The following is a 22863-nucleotide window of genomic DNA, read 5'->3' on the forward strand; positions in this document are numbered from 1 at the left end:
AGGGTATTTACATCCAAATCAGGTGAACGGTGTAGGAATTACAACAGTTTGTATATGTGCCTCCCACTTTTTAAGGGACCAAAAGTAATGGGACAATTGGCTGCTCAGCTGTTCCATGGCCAGGTGTGTGTTATTCCCTCAGTATCCCATTTACAAGGAGCAGATAAAAGGTCCAGAGTTAATTTCAAGTGTGCTATTTGCATTTGGAATCTGTTGCTGTCAACTCTCAATATGAGATCCAAAGAGCTGTCACTATCAGTGAAGCAAGCCATCATTAGGCTGAGAAAACAAAACAAACCCATCAGAGAGATAGCAAAAACATTAGGTGTGGCCAAATCAACTGTTTGGAACATCCTTAAAAAGAAAGAACGCACCGGTGAGCTCAGCAACACCAAAAGACCCGGAAGACCACGGAAAACAACTGTGGTGGATGACCAAAGAATTCTTTCCCTGGTGAAGAAAATACCCTTCACAACAGTTGGCCAGATCAAGAACACTCTCCAGGAGGTAGGTGTATGTGTGTCAAAGTCAACAATCAAGAGAAGACTTCACCAGAGTGAATACAGAGGATTCACCACAAGATGTAAACCATTGGTGAGCCTCAAAAACAGGAAGGCCAGATTAGAGTTTGCCAAACAACATCTAAAAAAGCCTTCACAGTTCTGGAACAACATCCTATGGACAGATGACACCAAGATCAACTTGTACCAGAGTGATGGGAAGAGAAGAGTATGGAGAAGGAAAGGAACTGCTCATGATCCAAAGCATACCACCTCATCAGTGAAGTATGGTGGTGGTAGTGTCATAGTGTGGGAATGTATGGCTGCCAATGGAACTGGTTCTCTTGTATTTATTGATGATGTGACTGCTGACAAAAGCAGCAGGGTGAATTCTGAAGTGTTTCGGGCAATATTATCTGCTCATATTCAGCAAAATGCTTCAGAACTCATTGGACGGCGCTTCACAGTGCATATGGACAATGACCCGAAGCATACTGCGAAAGCAACCAAAGAGTTTTTTAAGGGAAAGAAGTGGAATGTTATGCAATGGCCAAGTCAATCACCTGACCTGAATCCGATTGAGCATGCATTTCACTTGCTTGCCAAGAACAACACTTGCCAAGAACAAGCAGGAACTGAAGACAGTTGCAGTAGAGGCCTGGCAGAGCATCACCAGGGATGAAACCCAGCGTCTGGTCATGTCTATGCGTTCCAGACTTCAGGATGTAATTGACTGCAGAGGATTTGCAACCAAATATTAAAAAGTGAAAGTTTGATGGATGATTGTTAATCTGTCCCATTACTTTTGGTCCCTTAAAAAGTGGGAGGAACATATACAAACTGTTGTAATTCCTACACCGTTCACCTGATTTGGATCTAAATACCCTCAAATTAAAGCTGAAAGTCTGCAGTTAAAGCACATCTTGTTCGTTTCATTTCAAATCCATTGTGGTGGTGTATAGAGCCAAAAAGATTAGAATTGTGTTGATGTCTCAATATTTATGGACCTGACTGTACAGGAGTGTATATAGCAGTCCCAAGCAAGTTACACTGAATTTTCTGTTTTCCCATAATTTCTCTTTCCCATCCAAGTTTAATCCCCTCAAATAAAAACAACAAAACAAACTTGTGGACTGTTCTGTGTCTCTGAGTGTCTGAGAGATGGATGCTGGTCTAGGCAGCGTGACAGGTGAGCCACAACATTCAGCAACCCCTATGGGGGCATGGCTACACTTATAAAGAAACACTTATCTCCTAACAACTAGTGGCGGTACATTCTTAATTAAAATTAATTAGAAACACATGGGGATGATAAAGCCAGAGTAAAGAGGAGAATAGACACTGTGGAAGCTTGTATATGTACTGCGTATAAATAAATATGGTGTGTGTATCACCCCCTCTGATAGGTCTTTTTAATCTGTTCGAAGCCGAAGTTCGAAGATTTAATAATCTTTACAACTTGATTATAATGCATAGACTAGGTGGACACAAAGTGGTCTCGTCCCCATCTGTAACGGGACTGTTTTTTTACTTTTGAATCAAAGGAGTTGCCGATCAAAGCATCACAATTTTTTCCTCAGTCAAACTCCTGCCTCTATTTATAAGATGTTTGTTATAGCCCCCCTCACGTAACCTATCCGAGACAATGTTGCATTTTTGTTTAAAATCTTCTTGTGAGGAACAATTCCTCCTTGCTCTCCCACTGACAAAGCCCGGACTGTGTCTGTAGGGTGACAGCTCGAAGCCAGTAGGGGTAAGTTGTCAGGACATTGTTTCCTATATATTTTTGTAGACTGTTCCCTTTTCCACACATCCTGTCAGAATGACATCTGAGTAGTCAATCCTAACAGGGTGAAAATAATACGTGAACTCCAAGTTCAAATGATTGACATTGAGATGATATACACAAAGATCGAATGGACTGGACCACTCCACACGAAGATCAAATCGCCTATAAAACGACAATACCAATCAATTTGCATCCTATATGGATTGTCGTGGGAAAAGAGAAAAATCTCCTCCCACCAACTCATATATAAATTCGCCAGTGAGGTAGAAAATCTAGAGCCCTTGAGGCACCACGGCACTGTAAATCTTAGAATCAGACATGAAGTAGTTATGTTTTAACAAAAATTCGATAGCAAGGTACAAGAACTCACACACTTCCTGACTAAAGCTACTATACCGTGTGAGATGATGTTTAACTGCTTCAAGGGCTAAGACCCCTTTTACACTGAGGCGCTGGAAAAATGCCTAAAAAACGGCCAACGCCATTGTCACGTTTTTGCCGTGCTAGTGCTAATAATAGCGCACCGCCAAGGCATTTATTAGGTGTTTTTGAAGTGCTTTTCAAGCATTGGCGTTATCTAACAACCCCCCCCCCCCCCCCACATCACATCCTATGCACTTCCTTGTAATTTGTGTAATGAGGCAGCACTCATACGTCTATTTCCCAAAGACAACCTCTGGATATGACGCTGAGCATGTGAAATCAACTTCTTTGGTCGACCATGGCGAGGCCTGTTCTGAGTGGAACCCGTCCTGTTAAACTGCTGTATGGTGTTGGCCACCGTGCTGCAGCTCAGTTTCAGGGTCTTGGCAATGTTCTTATAGCCTAGGCCATCTTTATGTAGAGCAACAATTCTTTTTTTTTAAATCCTCAGAGTTCTTTGCTATGAGGTGCCATGTTGGATACCAAAAAAGCAAGGGGAAAGGGCCTGAAATATTGTGTATATATACATACACTAATGATTCTTCAAAACATTGCTACCCAGTGCGGGCAGTGTCACTCTGGTCTGGAATATAGCATGTATAACAAACAACCTGATGTGTTCTTGTCAAGGCTCACAAGAACCAGATGACCAAATGAGTGTCACAACATACAATGTGAAGATTATTGAACTTCCAGTGACCAGTATGACAGTATGACCAGTATCCCCATTCACACCTGAGACCTTGTAACACTAACGAGTCACATGACATTGGGGAGGAAAAATGGCTAATTGGGCCCAATTTGGACATTTTCACTTAGGGGTATACTCACTTTTGTTGCCAGCGGTTTGGACCCTAATGGCTGTGTGTTGAGTTATTTTGAGGGGACAGCAAATTTACACTATTATAAAAGCTGTACACTCACTACTTTACATTGTAGCAAAGTGTAATGTCTTCAGTGTTGTCACATGAAAAGATATATAAAATATTTACAAAAATGTGAGGGGTGTACTCACTTTTGTAAGATACTGTATGTCTGTAGTCCCGTATAGTCCCACCAGAGTCTCATTTCCCTTCGCATCCGTGTCTTTAATCTCTCAAAAACAGATTTACATGAGGCCTCAGGTGTTAGAACATTCTCATCTCTTGTAAAAACTTGAGATGACTTCACACACCGATCCGGAATGGTAAGGATCATGTTTATGGTCTCTGGCCGATCATCCCCTTCGATGTTGGCATCATGCTCATGTTATGGAAGATAGTAGTATGAAGCTACACTCAAGCCCAAAACTTTATTTCCAAAATTTCTTTGTCGGGAGCGGGTGTGGGGACAAAGTCAATTGAAGTGCACAAAAACTCACCCAAGCTCTACCACAATATGAGAAGGTAATGGGCTGAGTGTCGGTGCTCAGGCTGCCACATCCAATACATATCCATAAGATCAAAAATTTGGGCAACACAAATGCTTCTTCTTTACAAAACATTATTCCAGCACTTTACAGCCATGAGAACATCTTGAAATGCTAACGCGTTTTAGCTGTAGCCTTCCTCATAGCATACAAAATTAAAATAGCTTATATAGAATCACTCATCTAACAACTAGGGGCAGTACATTCATAATTAAAATCAATTGAGAACATAGGGGGTTGATAAAGCCAGAGTAAAGAGGACTATACACACCATGGAAGGTCATGAACATTTAACCATATACTGTATGTACTGAGTATAAATAAATAATTTCAGTTACTCTCCTGATCCCAGAGTCATTAGTACTCATTCAAGGGGCTCAGACTTGCCTATTAGTCTTTAAACATCCATCTCATGACTCTCCTTTAGTCGTTAGAGACAGGATTGCTGCACCTGCTCCTACTGAATTCTGTACTTCTGCCTTGAGCAGGGCCTTGGCTGTGCGATACTTGCCTCCCATGTCCCATCTGCCTAAAGCCCTTCCCCACCTGGCTTATTTATGGGCTCTAACTCACCCACTACAACACTACATCATTAAAAGGGGAGCTATCAATTGCCTATTACTTTTCCTTTTACCATACTATTTTAGAACAGAGCCACCTAGTGGCAGACAAACCAACTGCACCTGCCTATATACTTACCCTAGAGAAGATAGACTCTGCTGTTCCCACCCTTCTAGGTCTGTTTCTGCTGAATGATGTTGGGGGCTTCAGATGTGGGTTGCTAGGCTCAGGACTTTATGCAGTAGTCTTTTGGCTTATGTCCCAGGTGCCAGGGTCTATTGATACCCATGCCTTTCAGAAAGATAACCTAGAAAACATCATGAGGAAGTTATATTATCCTGGCAAAGGAGATTGATGTCTTCTCATGTTCACATATAAATATGTGTTTGCAGTTCTTCCTTGGGTGTGAAAGTGTCAAGCTTGTTTTAACCCTCCTATCTCCCTATTTAGGTTGCCCTCACATATGAGCGTTGCGTTCTTGTGCATTTTCCTGTGCAGGTTGTCATGCAATTTTATGCACGCTTTTGCATGTGCTGTTACAGCGTTTGAGCCTCAGCTGTTTTTATTTTAGCCTATAGAGAACAGTATCTTCTGGGACTTCACCTGTTGCTCTGTGGACATATCGGCTTAAAAAGGTGCAATAAAATGCACTTATTGCACTTTTTTGTGTGCACCAATGCAATTCTATGGGACTCAAAACACACCAATCTGCCTGAATCGCGTCACAACAGTAGCTCACAAACTTTTTTGAGCTTTAGGAGTTTGGCCTCAGTCATTCTGGAGTGAAGATGTGAACCACCACCACAGAGATGCCTTGATTTTTTTTCTCCCTGATCGTTTTGGAGCTTTAAGCTCCGTGCTACAAAATGCTCAGGTGTGAATTGGGTCTTAGTGAAAATACCTATCACATCAAAGGGGCTTAGGTTGCAGTTTAGACAGGGCCAAGTTTGACTTTTATCTCTGGCTCTAATGACAGTTTTAGTATTGGTCTTTACTAAAAGTAACCTAAGTCATCATTTATTGCTCATCGTATTCTTAGTTTGAATTGCCCAGGTTTGTTGCCCTATCCTATAGATACAGTGTCAGGTGGTGTTCATCTATACTGTCAATACTGTCTATACCAATATATAATATGTCAATGACTGTCAATACTATACTGTCAATACTGTCTTACAAAATATCTTTGTTATAATTTGCAGAAGAAACAGCAAGTGACCTTGAGAATGAGCTTTCTGAATGTGGACCAGGGTCTGCACTCTATGTGTCTTGTGATGTAACAATAGAGGATGATATCAAGGTACCCACTTTCTGTTTCTCTTTTATTAAATAGAGTGTTGTCTTTGCAGAAAAACTTTGCAGTGCATCCTTGAAATGCCTTGTAAACTCTTCTCATGCCTCGGAAACTGTAGGGAAATAATAGTTTCCATTATCCAGTTTGTACTGTTGCTGTAACAGTCATAAAGCGTGGTGCTGGTAGTTTTCACCACAAGGGTCAGGGTGTGGAGAAGAACCAGTGTAAATAATGTACCTAAGCAAAATGTTCGAAAATAAAAAATGTATAAACTATATTTAAGCACTGCCCTAACACTTAAGGTTCGATTTATAATAGATACTGTATGCAAATCACATGGCGAATATTTGCAAGACATTCATCTGTTGGTGTTTTACAGCATTTGACTATCATTTCCAAAGAGGATTTGACGTATGTGTAATGTGGTGGCTGATGGTGAATCTTGGTAAATTTTAACTTTGAATCTGTGTATGCTGATGGGCAAATCCTCTTTGAAAATTATTTGTGCCTAGGGTAGGATAGGTAAATAAGGCAACAGAAAATGAGAGGTGAATAAAGTGAATCATATGAAAATAATACGTGAATAGGACGAATCCTATGGAAATTATAGGTGAATAGGGTGAATCCTCTTTGAAAATGATAGGTGAATAAGGTGAATCCTATTAAAGTGATAGGTGAATAGGGTGAATCCTCTTTGAAATCGATAGGTGAATAAGCTGAAACCTATAAAAATGGTAGGTGTATAGGGCAAATCCTATGAACATAATAGGTGAATAATGTGAGGAGAAGTGGGGAGCGGGTACCTGTCCAAACTAGGTACCCACTTTCCCTCCATTCCAAATACCAAATATGAATGGGGGGGGGGGGGAGCAGAATTTCCTCTTTTAGATGAAGTTCCACTTTAAGCTCCGACCAGGTAGGCTGTGCTACCTATATGCATCCCAAGGTCTAATTGTTTAATTTGGTAATGATGACTGGAGTGTTCCTTTAATACAGTTATATATTTATATTCTCTACTTTTTTGCATGGCATTTTTGAGTCTGGCAGTATTACTGAAAACAGGAATTATCTACATTAAACATAGCAGAACATTTTTTTTTTTAATTGGGCACCAAAAATGTGTTAATTTCAATAGTGAATAGCAAATTTCACAGATCATAACTGGTGCACATGATGGAAACACCTTGCAACCAGATACTTGCATACACAAGATGTTAGCCGCTTCTCGTAATCATGTTAACACTTTGCTAACTTTTTTTTAACTCATCTGCTTGAGTAAAGAAATATTGATGTAAAGGATAAAAAAAACAATAATAATAAATAAAATTAACCACCAGATTCCATTTAACACAGAGGCTGATTGAAGTAGCTGTAAAAACGTTTGGACAAATAGACTGTCTGGTCAACAACGCTGGATGGCGTAAGTACTAAATTAATGTATAACCCAACAGCCAGATGTGTTTGCTAAATTAAAGAACACCTTCTTCCAAAAAAGATTTTTAGTCTTCTTTAGCTAATTTCAAATTGAATCACATGCTAGTTTCTTATATTTCTCAGGCACTGCGACCCGTTCTGATCAGTACTTGCTTTTAAGGCCATATGTAAAGCTACCCACATGCATGAGCCCTAAAAAGGCTTTACCCCCCATTCATGATTCCCTCTGTTACTGCATATTTCATAACACTAATGCCGCGTACACACGATCGCACATTCCGACAACAAAATCCATGTTTTTTTTCCGACGGATGTTGGCTCAAACTTGTCTTGCATACACACGGTCACATAAATCTTGTCGGAAATGCCGAAGTTCAAGAACGCGATGACGTACAACACATAGGACGAGCCGAGGCATTTTGCCACGGAGCAAATCCCAGCAGGAATATGCTCATTTCTGCTGCTGGGTTTGACAGCTGCATGTGGATAGTAACGCTGCAAAACCTGTACACTGTAATGACAGGCAGCCATAGCTATTTATGTTTGCAGTGATCGTGGCTGGACACTCAAACTGTCAAATTCAGCAGCAGGAATCAGTAGATTCCTGTTGCTGGGATTCACACTATGGATAAACACCCATGTAAATGCAGCCTAATGCCCTATACAAATGGTCGGATTTTCCGACGGAAAATGTGTGATAGGACCTTGTTGTCGGAAATTCCGACTGTGTGTAGGCTCCATCACACATTTTCCATCGGAATTTCTGACACACAAAGTTTGAGAGCAGGATATAAAATTTTCCGACAACAAAATCCGTTGTCGGAAATTCCGATCGTGTGTACACAAATCCCACGCATGCTCAGAATAAATAAGGAGACGAAAGCTATTGGCTACTGCCCCGTTTATAGTCCCGACGTACGTGTTTTATGTCACCGCGTTCAGAACGATTGGATTTTCCGACAACTTTGTGTGACCGTGTGTATGCAAGACAAGTTTGAGCCAACATCCACCGGAAAAAATCCATGGATTTTGTTGTCGGAATTTCCGATCGATGTCCGACCGTGTGTACAGGGCATTAGTGCTTTCAGGTTTCTAACCAAAATGTAACATTAGATTAAAGTAGATGTAAATCTACTGTCACGTACACAGAAATGAAGAGAGAGCTCTCCTTGTGACTATGCGCTCCACACCCCTGAGGATGGTAACAGGGGATGCTGAGCCCAAAGAAGCAGGGATTGTTAGCTGTACTGAAGACAAGTAGTGCTGTAGAGGTGGGACCTCTGCAGATGGAAACTAGATATTGAGGGCAGCTGATCCTTCAGGTGAATACAGGATCATGCAGTCAGGACCAGTAAAGGGCGGATTACAGCAAGCAGGTCACAGCTGGCAGGGCAAGGCAGGAAACAAAGTCAAGTACAAGTGTCAAGGTCAGAACACCGTAGTCAGCAAAAGAGAGACCAGGAGCATAGTCAGGGGCTAGCACTGGTCATACACAAGAAGCATTCAGGGGCAGATCCATGAAGCCAGAAGAGAGCACGGGTAATCCAGGAGCTAACCGAGTCGGTAGCAGGAAGTCAGAAGTATAAGCACACAGCAAACAAGGGTAACCAGGAGCTAAAGACCAGTCAGCAAAGTCTATGGGCATCTGTCCTCCTTATAAAAGCCAGAGGGCACCAAGATCTATTGCATGTGGTGTGCATCAGTGCGCCGTGAACAAATGTTCGCTCGTCGGGCCCGACCATGCTGCATATTGGTAACTGTGCCAGATCTCTGAGCCGATCTTCTCTGGCTTATCCCCTGACACCTACTAAATCTTTAATAAGCTTTAACTTACTAAAGTAGATTCAAAAGTAATTTGCAGCTTTCCTTAAAATAATACATGGTGATCCCATCAAATAAGGTCTTGTGCACATCATTTATAAGGTGTTACACTGCCACATCCTCTTCCAATGGAGACAAGCAACCAGACTGACATACATTATACGGGCATGGGCCACTGTTGCCGCCATCAGGAAACCCACCCTGAGAAGAGATGTGCAGCAGTTGCTAGAATGTATTAGACAGGAAGGTGCTACAGGAGCTCAGCAGTTCTGATATGCAACAAAGAACACAATATTTTAAAGAAAAAAGCAGATTGTTTTAGCAGACGTAATGGAACTTTTTTTTGTTGACATTTTTATATTTTACAATACTAAAGTAAAAAGAAGGGAAATAGAAAATGACTTTCACTGGATAGCATGCAAGCTTTCCAATACAAAACTGAGAGAGAAGTCAAATAGTCAAATCAACACACACAAGGCTGAGGTGTGGCCCAAACGATGGTCACAAAGTACTGTGTTAGAGAGAAAACAGGAACCACAGTCAATAACATACTAATAATGAACTGATATCTTGTATTAGTGAACCAGTGAATTTGAACAAAAAAAAGGGGGGAAAAAGTTAGTATAGCGAGAAACAAAAACAAAAGAAAAAATTGAAGATTGGTCAATGAGGCTCATCACTCCTGGGTCAGAGGGCTTCACCCTTCGGGCAGAAAAAAGCCTAAGCCTGGTTTCACACATGTGCGGTGCGAATTGAAGCTCAGGTTTCACTGGGGAGATAACAATCTCCTGTTCAACGGATTCATTGCGTTTTTGCTCAGGATTAGAGAGCAGGGAGAGGGGGAGGGAGGGGGGGGGAGAGGGGGAGGTGTAGTGAGGAGAAAGAGAAAATCCTTGTTCAGAACGCAATGCATCTGCGAATCAGATGCGTTCCCATAGGAGATAATAGGCTTGTAGTTCGCACCGCAATGCCCAAAAAAACGCACACGTTTTTTGTGCAATGCGCAGTGCGAATGCAACGCACATATGTGAACCAGATGCATTCATATGAATGTATTTTAAAATGTCCTGCGAATTAGATGTGGTGTAAGCCGCATCTAATTCGCATAGGTGTGAACCCGGGCTTAAGTAAGGGCATAGTGCCTAATTTGAAGGTAGCCATAAAAGGCACTACGAGGTAAGTCATGTTTTTACCTGAGATATGCGAAAGGTAGTAATACACTCATTTCCGGGTTCACTATGTGGAAGAGGTTCCTCTGACCAAGAAGAAATCATCTGACGAATAAGGCTATCCGGAAGTTTAGGATTATAAAGGAAAGCTGTCAGTAGAGAGGCTTCAGATTGAAGAGATTGAGTACGTTTTAGCTGTCGCCAGATATTGCAGGCCAGTTTCATGGTGTGTAACAAAGAGGTAGAGGGGACGTCTGCATCAGTGTTCCATAATAAATTGTTCGGGTGGAGCGGAGCTATCTATAATTTATCAATTTGGGTCCAGCGAATTATATGCCGGAAGGATAACCCATGACGCTATGGCCCGCAATTGGGTAGCATAGTAGTAGCCGAATAAATGCAGAAAAGCCAGACCCCCTCATTACGAAAAGCATAAATTGTTGAACGGGCTATTCTATGTTGCTTATAGTTCCATGTGAAGGTTAAGAGGTCCGCTTGAAGATTTCCTAATCTGTATAGAGGGCATGGGCACTGGCAAGGTCAGAAAACAGTACAGGATCTTGGGAAAAATCGTCATTTTGACTGATGATATACGTCCCAACCATGAAATTGGATAGTGTCTCCATTTAGCCAGGAGGGATCTGATAGACGCAAAGAGAGGTTTAAAGTTTGTGTCATATAAGGACTCATATCGGGGGGTGAGGAGGTATACCTCTAAATATTTAATGGCATAAGTTTTCCATGCATAAGGGAAATTTTCCAAGACGTATTGGATCTCTGGGTAAGGTATATTGAGTAGGAGGGCTCCTTTTTTTTTTCATATGACTTAGTATCAGCCTTTATTGTGGAGAAACTTTAGTGCACTCTGCAGAACTGATCACATCCAGAAACATTAGTAGGGTTTAAGTCATGGACGGACATGTTTAAAGTGTTTGTTAACCTAAAAAAAAAAAATATTGATCCTGTTCCTTTAACCTCCTATGATTATTTCAGATTTTTGCGTCTCAAAGCGGTACAATTATTTTGCATAGAAATTTGGCGTTTTATATTGTAGGCCTGTAATTCTTAGCAATAACACACTTAGATCTGTCCACCAAGAGTCTAGTAGATATCCCGGTATGATGAAGTTTGAAACACAAAATCATAAATTATAATATAATAAATAAATATAAATAATTAAAAAAATAATAATATAATAATAATAAAATAAATTTCCCCACGATTCACTATTGCTCAATTCTGCAAGTGTTCTAATTTACAATCGCTGTTTTCTAGCTGGTCTAAAGCCACTTTTGACGTAAAGGGACACTTTTTGGTTGCTATGGACAATCTCAAGTTTCCAGGCAGAACGAACAGTATATATGATATAAAACTGCATGCAGGGCATGGGACAAAGCATTGGGGACAAAAGGGATGCAAAATGATTTCATACAGTACTGTAATATGTAATATTACAGTACTGTATGTGTTATGATTTTTACAATTTTTTGAATTTGCCGCCAGGCTCCGCCCCTGTGCGTCACGACGCTCGCAGGGAACGGAGCCTGGCACAGAGAGGCTTCGGGCAGAGGACGGAGCCCGCAGACACCGCGGGGGGACATCGCAGGATCCTGGGGACAAGGAAAGTAACCTGCACCAGGATCCTGAGATGTAATCCCGAGGCTCGGGGTTACCGTTAATGGTGCTGAAATTTAACCCCGAGTCACACTCGGGAATACCATCAGGGAGGCTACAGCATGTTTATACAGCACAGTGCTTGTGCTGTGTAATTTGGCCCCCTGTAACACCTGAAACACCTGGCTGATCCTGCCTGGTTCTGCCCTCCCCTCTGTAAACTGACCATGATATATCATGGCTGCTGAGCCCTGACATTGTGGTCAGTTTACGGTCCTCTGTCATCCGCAGCCTTCTCCTGTCTCTCCTGTGCTCTCCTTTATCCTCTCCCCCCTCCCCTCCCTGCCTGTCTGCTCCTATGTCAGTGCTGCTCCCCTCTCCTCCTGTTGCTGAAGTTTCATTACATTTTTTATACCATCCTGTCTGTTTAATACTCCTATGTGCCTGTGTGTTTTATAATAATAAGCTGTTCTTTACCAGTTCTCAGAGCGCAGATCGCCACTTACGTGACCAGACAGCTCTCTCTTCATCTCTTCCTCCCCTCCGGATTGACGTCAGCGGGAAATCCTCGGCCCCTCCCGCTGTAGCTGTCAGATGGAGAGAGCCGGCGAGTCACGTGAACGGCGATCGGTGCACTGAGAACTGGTAAAGAACAGCTTATTTTTATAAAACAGACACAGGGGCACATAGGAGTATTAAACAGACAGGATGCTATAAAGTGGATAAAGTGGCTTAACAACCACTTTAATGTCCCTTTAAATAGTTAGTTTGGGCCAAGCTGGCCCAATAAAACGATTTACTGCACTAACAGGTGCCCTTGTATGCACAGTATCAACGGTATGTAGCTTCAGCTACATACACTATAGACCTCTGTGTTTCGGCATTAGGACGAAGACTTCCCGCCTCACTCCCGGAACAAAATATAGTCGAGCTAAGCGCCAATCACCCTTTCACAGGCAGCTTTGTATTTTATGAATGAATACTTGTACTTACTGGCTGAGGCGAATTGCGATGTCACCCGTCTTCTTTGCCTCAGCCAGTCGGAGGAAGTTTAGTATAAAATGTTTTAAAATCAAAATATTGTTAACAAGTTAAAACATACTAATGCCTCATGCACACAGGACATTTAAAAAAATGAGCTGCAAAGCCAGTACCGAAGTCAGGAAAAAGCGTCTGTAAAAATGCACTTTTAGAAGCATTTGCATTGGCGTTAATGCTCGTTTAGCCGCATTAGCATTTAGCAGCGTTTCTCTGCCCTCTTCTATTTTCCACCCTCAAATCCAATTATTACAGCTTTAAAATGCATGACGCGGCATATTTCTGTATACAGCATTTTTACAGCTGTAACGCTGCTGCTCCAGACCGGCCTGGCCCTGGGGGGTTTTTTTGCAGCTTGAAAATGCTAACGCCACGGGGCGCATGCGTGCGAGCGACGGAGATGGCTGCCTGATCCCTCCGCTCCACGCCGACGGAACCAAAGAACTGGCCTGATACTGCACAGAGCGAGCAGGGACACAGCTCTCATACCTCCCAGGCTCCGGACCACCTCTGGAAGCTATCGGTAATGTACCGCTCCGTTAAAACTAAGCCCAAGGACCGGCAGCCCCATAAACCCCTCTCAGGCCCTGGCAGAGGGAAAAGTAAGATAGCGCCTGAGCCTCCGGAGTCGGACGATGCCACTCAGCTCTCTGCTGAGGATCCAGCATCTCCTGAAGATGGCCTGAATCAATTTCCCACAGACCTGCTGAGTCCTCTCCTTGCGGACCCTGATAATTTGCTGGAGAAGTTCCACAGCATAGTGAGGAACGAGATTACCACAGCCTCCCGCAAGCTCTCCTCAGACCTGGTGCAAGGCCTTAAAGAGATAAGCCACTGCACCAATCAGCTGGAACAACGCATGGATCTGGCTACCACGGTGTTGGAGGGCCACGAGGAGGAGGTGGATAAAATGTCAGCCGAGATTGAGGCCCTAAAAGATAAATTGGAGGACGCTGAAAATAGGGCCCACAGGGACAACCTGCACATACGCGGAATCCCAGAGGTTATTACTGACCTACAAGGTACAGCCACTGCTTTCTTCCAGGAACTGGCCCCCGAGATCCCAGTGGAGAGGCTCGAGTTCGACCGTATTCACAGGTCTCTGGCACCCAAACCCTCAGATGGTCCCCCGAGGGATGTTATTATTAAATTTCATTATTACCATACCAAAGAGAAACTTTTGCAAGAGGCAAGAGATCAACAAAGCCTCTCTTTTCAAGGAAACTCCCTCCAGTTGTTTGCTGACCTATCTCCGGTCACCATAGCCAGGCGGTGAGGCCTCAAACCTTACCTTGAAGTTCTACAAACCCTAGGGATCAAATATAGATGGGGATTCCCCTTTAAACTGTCTTTTTCCCCCACTTGGGCTGCCAGTTTCAGGCTACCTCCCCATCTGATTTGAAACATCATTTCCAGGATCTGCAGTTGGACCTCCCTAGAAATTTTTTAGACTCTGTGCACAATATATTGTATCTGACATTACTGATATGCAATAGGCCAGTGGTTCCGATGGACCACTGCTCCCCCTCATGTGTTGGCACTTGGCTAAGACGATTCTCTTGGCCAACGTCTCACCCTACTGTGGGCCCTACAACCCAGAAAAAGTTGCATTCAAATTCTTAAGGTTAGCTCTACTTCGAGTTCTTCTCAACACATATCTTTTTTGTCTTGCTCTCCTTCTCCCTCCCTCTTCTTGTCTCTATTTCTCCATGTCCTTTATCCCTCCCTCCCAGTCCACGGAGTGTCTGGCTGGAATACTGTATAGGAGTTTCCCTCCGCTTCAATGACTCTTAACTGGTTGTCCTTGAATGTCCAGGGCATGAATTCCCCTCAGAAACGGGTCAAGGTTTTTAAATACCTCAAACAACAAAAAATAGACATTGCATGTCTCCAGGAAACCCATTTCTCTTCCTCCTTCTATCCTAAATATTTTGCGGCAGATTACCCCCATGTTTATTTGGCTAATGGTCCCACTAAACAGAGGGGTGTTCTGATAGCCTTACTCAAGTCGGTCCATTTATTTGCAGTAAACAAATAGCAGATCCAAATTGCAGGTACCTAATTTTGCAGGGTACTATTCAAGATACCGAGGTTACGATTATGACTTACTATGCCCCGAATAAAAATCTGGGGCCTTTCCTGACCCATGTCTGCACCCTGTTGAGGTCCCACCAGAGAGGTACTCTCCTTTTGGCAGGTGACTCTAACGTGACATTGAATCCCTCCCTAGACAACTACCCTTCGGATCACAAACTCCCTTCCCCGGCAGCTAAAACATTTTCACATTCACTGCAAAGTCACGATTTAATAGACATTTGGCGGGAATTTCATCCCCTGGGTAGGGATTACACCTACTATTCTCACCCTCACCATTCTCACTCCAGGATAGATCATATGTTCGTTCTTCGCAAACATCTCCCCTTAACAGAATCAATTTCTATCCTGGCGACCCCATGGTCGGACCATGACCCCATCCTGGCGGTTTGTAATTCCCTGCTTAGTAAACCACAATTCTCCCCCTGGGTGATGAATGACTCTCTTTTTTCCTACAAAGCGATTCTTAAGGACATCCATAAAGCTTCTCTGGAATACTTTAGCTTTAACTCAGGATCAGTTTCGTCTCCTGTCACATTGTGGGAGGCATACAAAGTAGTTCTACGAGGCCACGTTATCCGCCTAGCGTCTAAGTGCAAGAGGGGGAGGGCACAGGCACGCCACAATATGGAGTCAAAATTGGAGGCATTAGCAATGACCTTCAAGCAATCCCCCACCCCCGCTAACCGCAAACTCCTAGATAAGGCCCGCACAGAGCTAGATTTATGTTTGACGGATGAGGCAGAACACACCCTACGCTGGGCTCGGCAAAAATGGTACATCAAAGCCAACAAACCTAACGCAATGCTAGCCAACAGACTGCAAACCTTTGCCCCAAAATTTGCTCCCATTACACTGCGTACTCTCCACAATACTCTTACCGGCAATCCCCAGCCAGTTCTGGAAGAATTCCGGTATCGTCTTACTAAACCGTACTCTGTACCTGATCACTTCCACCCATAGCTTTGACGCCTTTTTGGCAAATCTATCTCTGCCTTCCCTATCCGAATCCCACGCATCCCTGATGGACCGAGACATACAAGTCTTGGAAGTCCTCCAGTGTATTAAAGAGTTGAAGGTGGGCAAACGACCCGGCCCAGATGGCTTTACGGCGCTTTACTATCGGAAATTAGTGGATGTTATTGCTCCTCACCTAACAAATATGTACAATTCAGTTAAGGAAGGTTGCCCCTTTACACCCAACCTGCTGACTGCCAACGTCGTTATGATCCCTAAACCTGACAGGGATCATTCCTCGTGGGCTAACTTCAGGCCAATCTCATTAATTAATATTGATATGAAAATCCTAACCAAAATCCTGGCCAACCGCATCAATTCCTTTCTACCACGCTTGATAAAAAAGGACCAGGTAGGCTTTGTCCCAAGAAGACAGGCTGGTGACGCTATCAGACGTCTCCTTCAAATACAGCACATAGTCCATAACAGGTCCCTAGAAACAATGTTTTTGTTACTAGACATCAACAAGGCTTTTGACACGTTGTCATGGCCCTATCTGACACAGGTACTTAAATGCTACGGATTTGGCACCTCCTTTACGCGTTGGGTTTCTGCTATCTACGATTCCCCCCAGGCCAAATTGAAATACTGCGGGTTCGAGTCACCTATCTTCCCTATTAAAAGGGGTATCCGCATTTCCCTTCCAATGGCTAGAATCATTACCCTATCTTGGGTTTCGGCTCACCCCAAAATACTCAGGCCTTTATCAAGCCAACTTTCCTTTATTGTTTTGAAAACTGAAGGCTATGCTCTCCTCCTGGTCCACCCTTCCATTGTCCTGGTTCAGAAGGATTGCAACCATCCGTATAACCTATCTCCCAAAGTTGTTATATTACTTTCGGGTCTTACCGGTCCAGGTCCCTTCTTATTTTCTACACATACACCAAGGCAAACTTATGCAATTTATATGGGGCTCTAAAAAACCTAGGATCAAACGGCAGGTGTACGCCCGAAGGATCAATGGTGAAATAGGCAGGGGTTGGTGCTAGGTTGGTCTAAGGGGTAGGTGAACCCACATCCCAAGTTAAACTAGCTTCATGGAAAATGATCCTCTAATGGGACTTTAAAAGGAAACACCTACTCACAGGTCATAAAGAGTATGGAGGATGTAAGAATTGTATGATAAAGTGTTTATTGGTAGTATAGATCTTTAAGTGGATCTGTGGTACATGGGGTAAATATGCAGCATGCGTGATACATACAAAATATAGCAATACAAACATGAAAAAAAAAAATTCACAATCCTAGAACTCCAATACACATGGAACACATATGCGGGGAGTACCCGACGCGTTTCGAGTTATACTCTTCCTCAGGGGTATCAGATTGGAATCAGCAAACAAAAGATGTGTCTATAAGTCAAAAAATAATAATAACAGTCATAAACCAATTGTACGGAAGTTGTAATCAATATACATAACCATAAATATATATAGAAAGATGATGGTTTAAGATGGGAGTATACAATATATATAAAAAGACACGGTAATTACTGACCATGTGGTATTGCTTGGAGGGCATGTGTCTAATGCTGCATCCATATAAAAAAGGAAAGGGGTTCAGGAGGGAAAGTAACACCACTGGACGTATGTCCCGCTCCCGGTCCACAACCCGCAAGGTCCGGGTGGTGTCATGAAGATCCTGCCAGTAATCGGCATTCCAGGCTCACTAGACCACGGCCGCGGGTGCTACCGCGCATGCGCGCGCGCACACAGGCGCTACCGCGCACGGGCGCGCTCGCGCGCACTCCCGTTGGTGCCAGGCGGGCTATTTAAACCTGCCTGTCACACTCAGTCCCCGCTGTCTGCTCTACAGCATTCCGTGTGCCAAAACCTGATCTGAACTGAAACCTTCTGTTATCTGACCTGGCTTCCTGTTTTGACTATCCAGCTATCCGCCTGCATCTGACCCTTTGGCTTGCTTTGATCATTCTCCTGTCTGATCCCTGGTACCTCTTCTATCCGCCTGATATCGACCACCGGCCTGTTTGACCATCCCTCTGCCTGATACCAAGTTACCAGTCTGTTACCTGCTGTTGTTCCTGGTTCCAGTTCAGCACTCCAGTATCCAGCCTGCTACCTGCTGTTGTTCCTGGTTCCAGTTCAGCACTCCAGTATCCAGCCTGCTACCTGCTGTTGTTCCTGGTTCCGGTCCAGCGTTTCAGTATCCAGTCTGCTACCTGCTGTTGTTCCTGGTTCCAGTTAAGCACTCCAGTATCCAGTCTGCTATCTACTGTTGTTCCTGGTTCTGATCCAGCGTTCCAGTATCCAGTCTACTACCTGCTGTTGTTCCTGGTTCCAGTTCAGCACTCCAATATCCTGTCTGCTATCTACTGTTGTTCCTGGTTCCGGTTCAGCATTCCAGTATCCAGTCTGCTACCTGCTGTTGTTCCTGGTTCCAGTCTAACGCTCCAGTTTCCTGCCTACTTACCTGCTGTGGTTCCTTGTTCAGTGTGTGTTCCAGTCTCCAGTCTTCTCTTCAGTTCCTGGTTCCGGAGGTTCCCACCACTCCAGGACTTCAGGGTGACTGTTGATCCTGCCAGGCACCCATACCACTCCTTTCTCCTGTGTCCTCTGTCTCCATTCCAGAGGGCTGAGAGTGGGAGCCGTAGGGGAGGTCTCTCTCTGCACTTCGGGTTCAAAACCTACCAGATACGTGACAGGTGGCCTCTCGGTTCCCAACCTACACGCTTACTTTACAGCAGCGGCTATTGCCCCACTATCTCACCTTCATGAGAAACAACAAATGCCGCTATGGGCCACTATTGATCTGATGGACTCGCACCCGATACCATTAGCCTCCCTTCCTTGGCTCCCTCGAGCCCATCGTCCAACCACTATTGGCCCATGCTTGGCCCACTCTCTCCGGTTATGGGACACGGTCAAATATTCGGCGGGCTTAATCTCTCCCCACCTCCCCTTACTTCACCTTCTCCAGTGTCCACTATTTCCACCTGGATGCAATAACCCACTACAATTTACGTGGTGGACCGAGAATGGCTTTATGGATGTCCACTCAATGTTTACCCCTACCAAGATCATCCCATTTGCAGTCTTACGTTCCTCCCATAACATCCCCCTTAGAAAGCACTACAGCTATATACAACTCCGACATTTCCTCCAAACCCTTATAAAATCTCAACCAACCCCCTTTACGTTAACCCCCTTCGAAAACCTTTGTCGATCACGACCCCAATCCTCGGGTTTGATCTCTTTAATATATACAGCTATAATAAGCTCCAAAAGACCACCCTTGAGATCATACCATCTCCAATGGGAGGCGGAACTAGGGAAGCGATTGGACCCAGAGGATTGGCAGGTCATGACTATTGCATTGTCCCGATGCTCCAAGAATGTTCTTTTCCTGGAAAATGCCTGTAAACGGCTTTATAGATGGTATTACACCCCGGCCAGATTAGCTAGTTTTATCCCAACATATTCCCCCCTGTGTTTTCGTGGGTGTTTTTGGGAGGGTACGATGGCACACATTTGGTGGCAGTGCCCCAGGGTATGCAGACTATGGGTTAGAGTCTATGCATTGCTTCATAGCCTCTTCAACACCAATATATGTTGATTCATATGTCCAATAAAAACCCTTTGTACAAGAAAATGCTAACGCCACATACAGCTCCTAAAAGCCTATGTGTGCATGGACACATAGAATAACATGGAGAGGCATTTTTAAGCTGTAAAAAAACGCCTGATGCCCCTAGGAGCAGCTGTAAAAATGCCCTGTGTGCATGAGGCCTAAAAGTTCATATAGTGTATATTATGTAGAATTCACATTTAGCCTTAATCTGTTTCAGTGTCCCCACCCAACATCTTATTCGCTATCTGCTCATTTAAAATACACTAAACAAGGCAGTGGGATCTCTCTCTCTCTCTCTCTCTCTCTCTCTCTCTCTCTCTCTCTCCTCTCTCCTCTCTCCTCTCTCCTCTCTCCTCTCTCCTCTCTCCTCTCTCCTCTCTCCTCTCTCTCTCTCATGTTTTTTTTTCAGTGGAGGCTTAAAACCCAAAGAGTTGTCTCCCTGTGATAGTAGTCATTAGAAATTGCACTATACAAGGTCCACTTACAGTTTACTGCCAAGCATATTTGTTGTTCCATGATTCACCCAGACATGGCAAGTTACAATAATCCAAGGTTGAGTAGCCCTAGGGACTTTCCACCTGCCTTAGTTTGACAGATATATTGTCATCTAGGGAAGCAATCCTGCCTGCACTACAACAGGAGCTGACTCTTTTGCTTTGCAGAGTCAGAACACCCAACTCACCAACCAACCCGCTCATACAGTTGCCTCCTGTCACTTCCAGAAACCATGCTAGCTAAAGGCCAGTCTTTGCCCCCAAGAACCTTCCACAAAAATCACTTTGAAAGCTGGATTATTACACATCTATAGAAGCCCTCTTTGTGTTGTATTGTCCCCTGTTGCAGTTTTTCTCTCACTCCCTGTCTGGTGAAACCGTTGTCAGTAGAACAGTAATGCCCTGTACACACGATAGGATTTTACGAAAACAAAACCGTGGATTTTTTTCCGAAGGATGTTGGCTCAAACTTGTCTTGCATACACACGGTCACACAAATCTTGTCAGAAATTCCGATCGTCAAGAACGTGGTGACGTACAACACATACGGCGAGCCGAGAAAAAAAGTTCAATAGCCAGTGCAGCTCTTCTGCTTGATTCCGTGCATGCGTGGACTTTTGTGCGTCGGACTTATGTACACACGCTCGTTTCCGACAACAAGTTTTGACTAAAGATTTTAGGGGTGGAGGTGTGGAGGCAGTTGCTGCCACTTGCCTAACCACAAGTGCACTCCTATAAGTTGGGAGTTGGGACTATCTCGGCACCCGTTAGTAACAAGCAATTCAGGGAAATTATATAAAAAACGTATAAACTTTAATAATTACAAAACATATTTGCAAAAAAGTACATACATGGAATGCTAGAACAAATTAATACACCACACTTAACACAAGCATAAACGGGTATAACCGTAAGATTTCTTGTGGAGAGGGGAATCTAAGATGGTTCCTCAACCGGTTTTCGCGGTTAATACCGCTTCTTCAGGAGGGATAGGTCTAAAACAATGAACTTTAATCTAGACAATTGAACAAAAACAGCAAGTAAAGATAATAAACACCATACAGAGTAGTAACAAAATAGAAGACTGGCTCACCAACTCAAACGGGTTGAAAGGGATAGTGGAACCCCACACAAATCCCCCCACGGCGGACACGGGGGATTATGGACAATTTCTGGTTGGGTAGAGAATATATGTAAGGGAGTTACAACTTATAAAGTAAAAAAGGGTTGGGGAAGTGCTCACCCAGGAAGAAAGAATGGATGTCAAGGCAGGGAAGGTGATGTGAAGGAGGGAAAAAGGGGGGGGGGAGAGGGGAAAGGGAGGAAGAGGGACGGAAGAAGGGGGATAATTGTGGGAGGGGAAGGCAGGAGGGAAAACAAGGGAGGGGAGGGAACGAGAGGGGAGGGAGGGGAAGAAAAGGGGGGGGTAGGACAGTGAGGTGGAAAAGGGGGGAGGACGGGGAAGAGGGATGGGAAGGGGATGGGAAGGAGGGAAAAAGGAGGGGGGGGGGAAGGCAGCCAATGCAGTATCATTAATTAGCCAACGTGTTGGTGAGTGCTCACTGGCTTATACAATTATTTTAATGTTGTACGTCCTCACTACCCGATGTCCAGGTTGGTTGGGATATTCCTTCCTCCCCCCCTCCCCCCCCTTTCACCCTCCCCTTCCTTCCCGCCTCCCTCGCCTTCCCCTTCCCCCCCCCCTTTCCCCCCTCTCTCCTCCCCTTCCCCCCCCCCCTCCTTTTTCCCTCCTTCCCATCCCTCTTCCCCTCCCCCCCCTTTCCCCTTTTCTACTCCCTGTCCTACCCCCCTTTCCCCCCCCCCCTTTTCTTCCCCTCCCATCCCCTCCCTCCCCTCTCATTCCCTCCCTCCCTCTCATTCCCTCCCCTCTCGTTCCCTCCCCTCCCTTGTTTTCCCTCCTGCCTTTTCCTCCAACAATTATACCTTCCCTCTTCATTCCTTCCCCCCCCCCCTTTTTCCCTCCTTCACATCACCTTCCCTGCCTTGACATCCATTCTTTCTTCCTGGGTGAGCACTTCCCCAACCCTTTTTTACTTTATAAGTTGTAACTCCCTTACATATATTCTCTACCCAACCAGAAATTGTCCATAATCCCCCATGTCCACCGTGGGGGGGATTTGTGTGGGGTTCCACTATCCCTTTCAACCCGTTTGAGTTGGTGAGCCAGTCTTCTATTTTGTTACTACTCTGTATGGTGTTTATTATCTTTACTTGCTGTTTTTGTTCAATTGTCTAAATTAAAGTTTATTGTTTTAGACCTATCCCTCCTGAAGAAGCGGTCTTAACCGCGAAACCGGTTGAGGAACCATCTTAGACACCCCTCTCCACAAGAAGTCTTACGGTTATACCCGTTTATGCTTGTGTTAAGTGTGGTGTATTAATTTGTTCTAGCATTCCATGTATGTACTTTTTTGCAAATGTGTTTTGTAATTATTAAAGTTTATACATTTTTATATAATTTCCCTGAATTGCTTGTTACTAACGAGTGCCGAGATAGTCCCAACTCCCAACTTATAGGAGTGCACTTGTGGTTAGGCAAGTGGCAGCAACTGCCTCCACACCTCCACCCCTAAAATCTTTAGTCGTTCCAACCGGGATGAT

The 22863-nt window shown here is 44.1% G+C and overlaps 1 protein-coding gene across 2 annotated transcripts in view; it reads left to right on the top strand.

The window, feature by feature from the left end:
- The window catches only part of HSD17B14 (hydroxysteroid 17-beta dehydrogenase 14), a 74122-nt gene that overhangs the window by 14460 nt on the left and 36799 nt on the right, over window positions 1–22863 (top strand). Inside the window, exons 3-4 of one of the 2 annotated variants that reach the window (XM_073602777.1) lie at window positions 5881–5978; window positions 7326–7392. The exons of the other annotated variant lie outside the window; for it this stretch is intronic. Of the exons in view, the coding sequence (XP_073458878.1) occupies window positions 5881–5978; window positions 7326–7392 (165 nt within the window). The remainder of the gene's footprint in view (window positions 1–5880; window positions 5979–7325; window positions 7393–22863) is intronic. 2 annotated transcript variants of the gene reach the window in all.

The sequence above is a fragment of the Aquarana catesbeiana genome, linkage group LG10 (assembly GCF_042186555.1).
Source record: "Aquarana catesbeiana isolate 2022-GZ linkage group LG10, ASM4218655v1, whole genome shotgun sequence".
Taxonomy (NCBI): domain Eukaryota; kingdom Metazoa; phylum Chordata; class Amphibia; order Anura; family Ranidae; genus Aquarana; species Aquarana catesbeiana.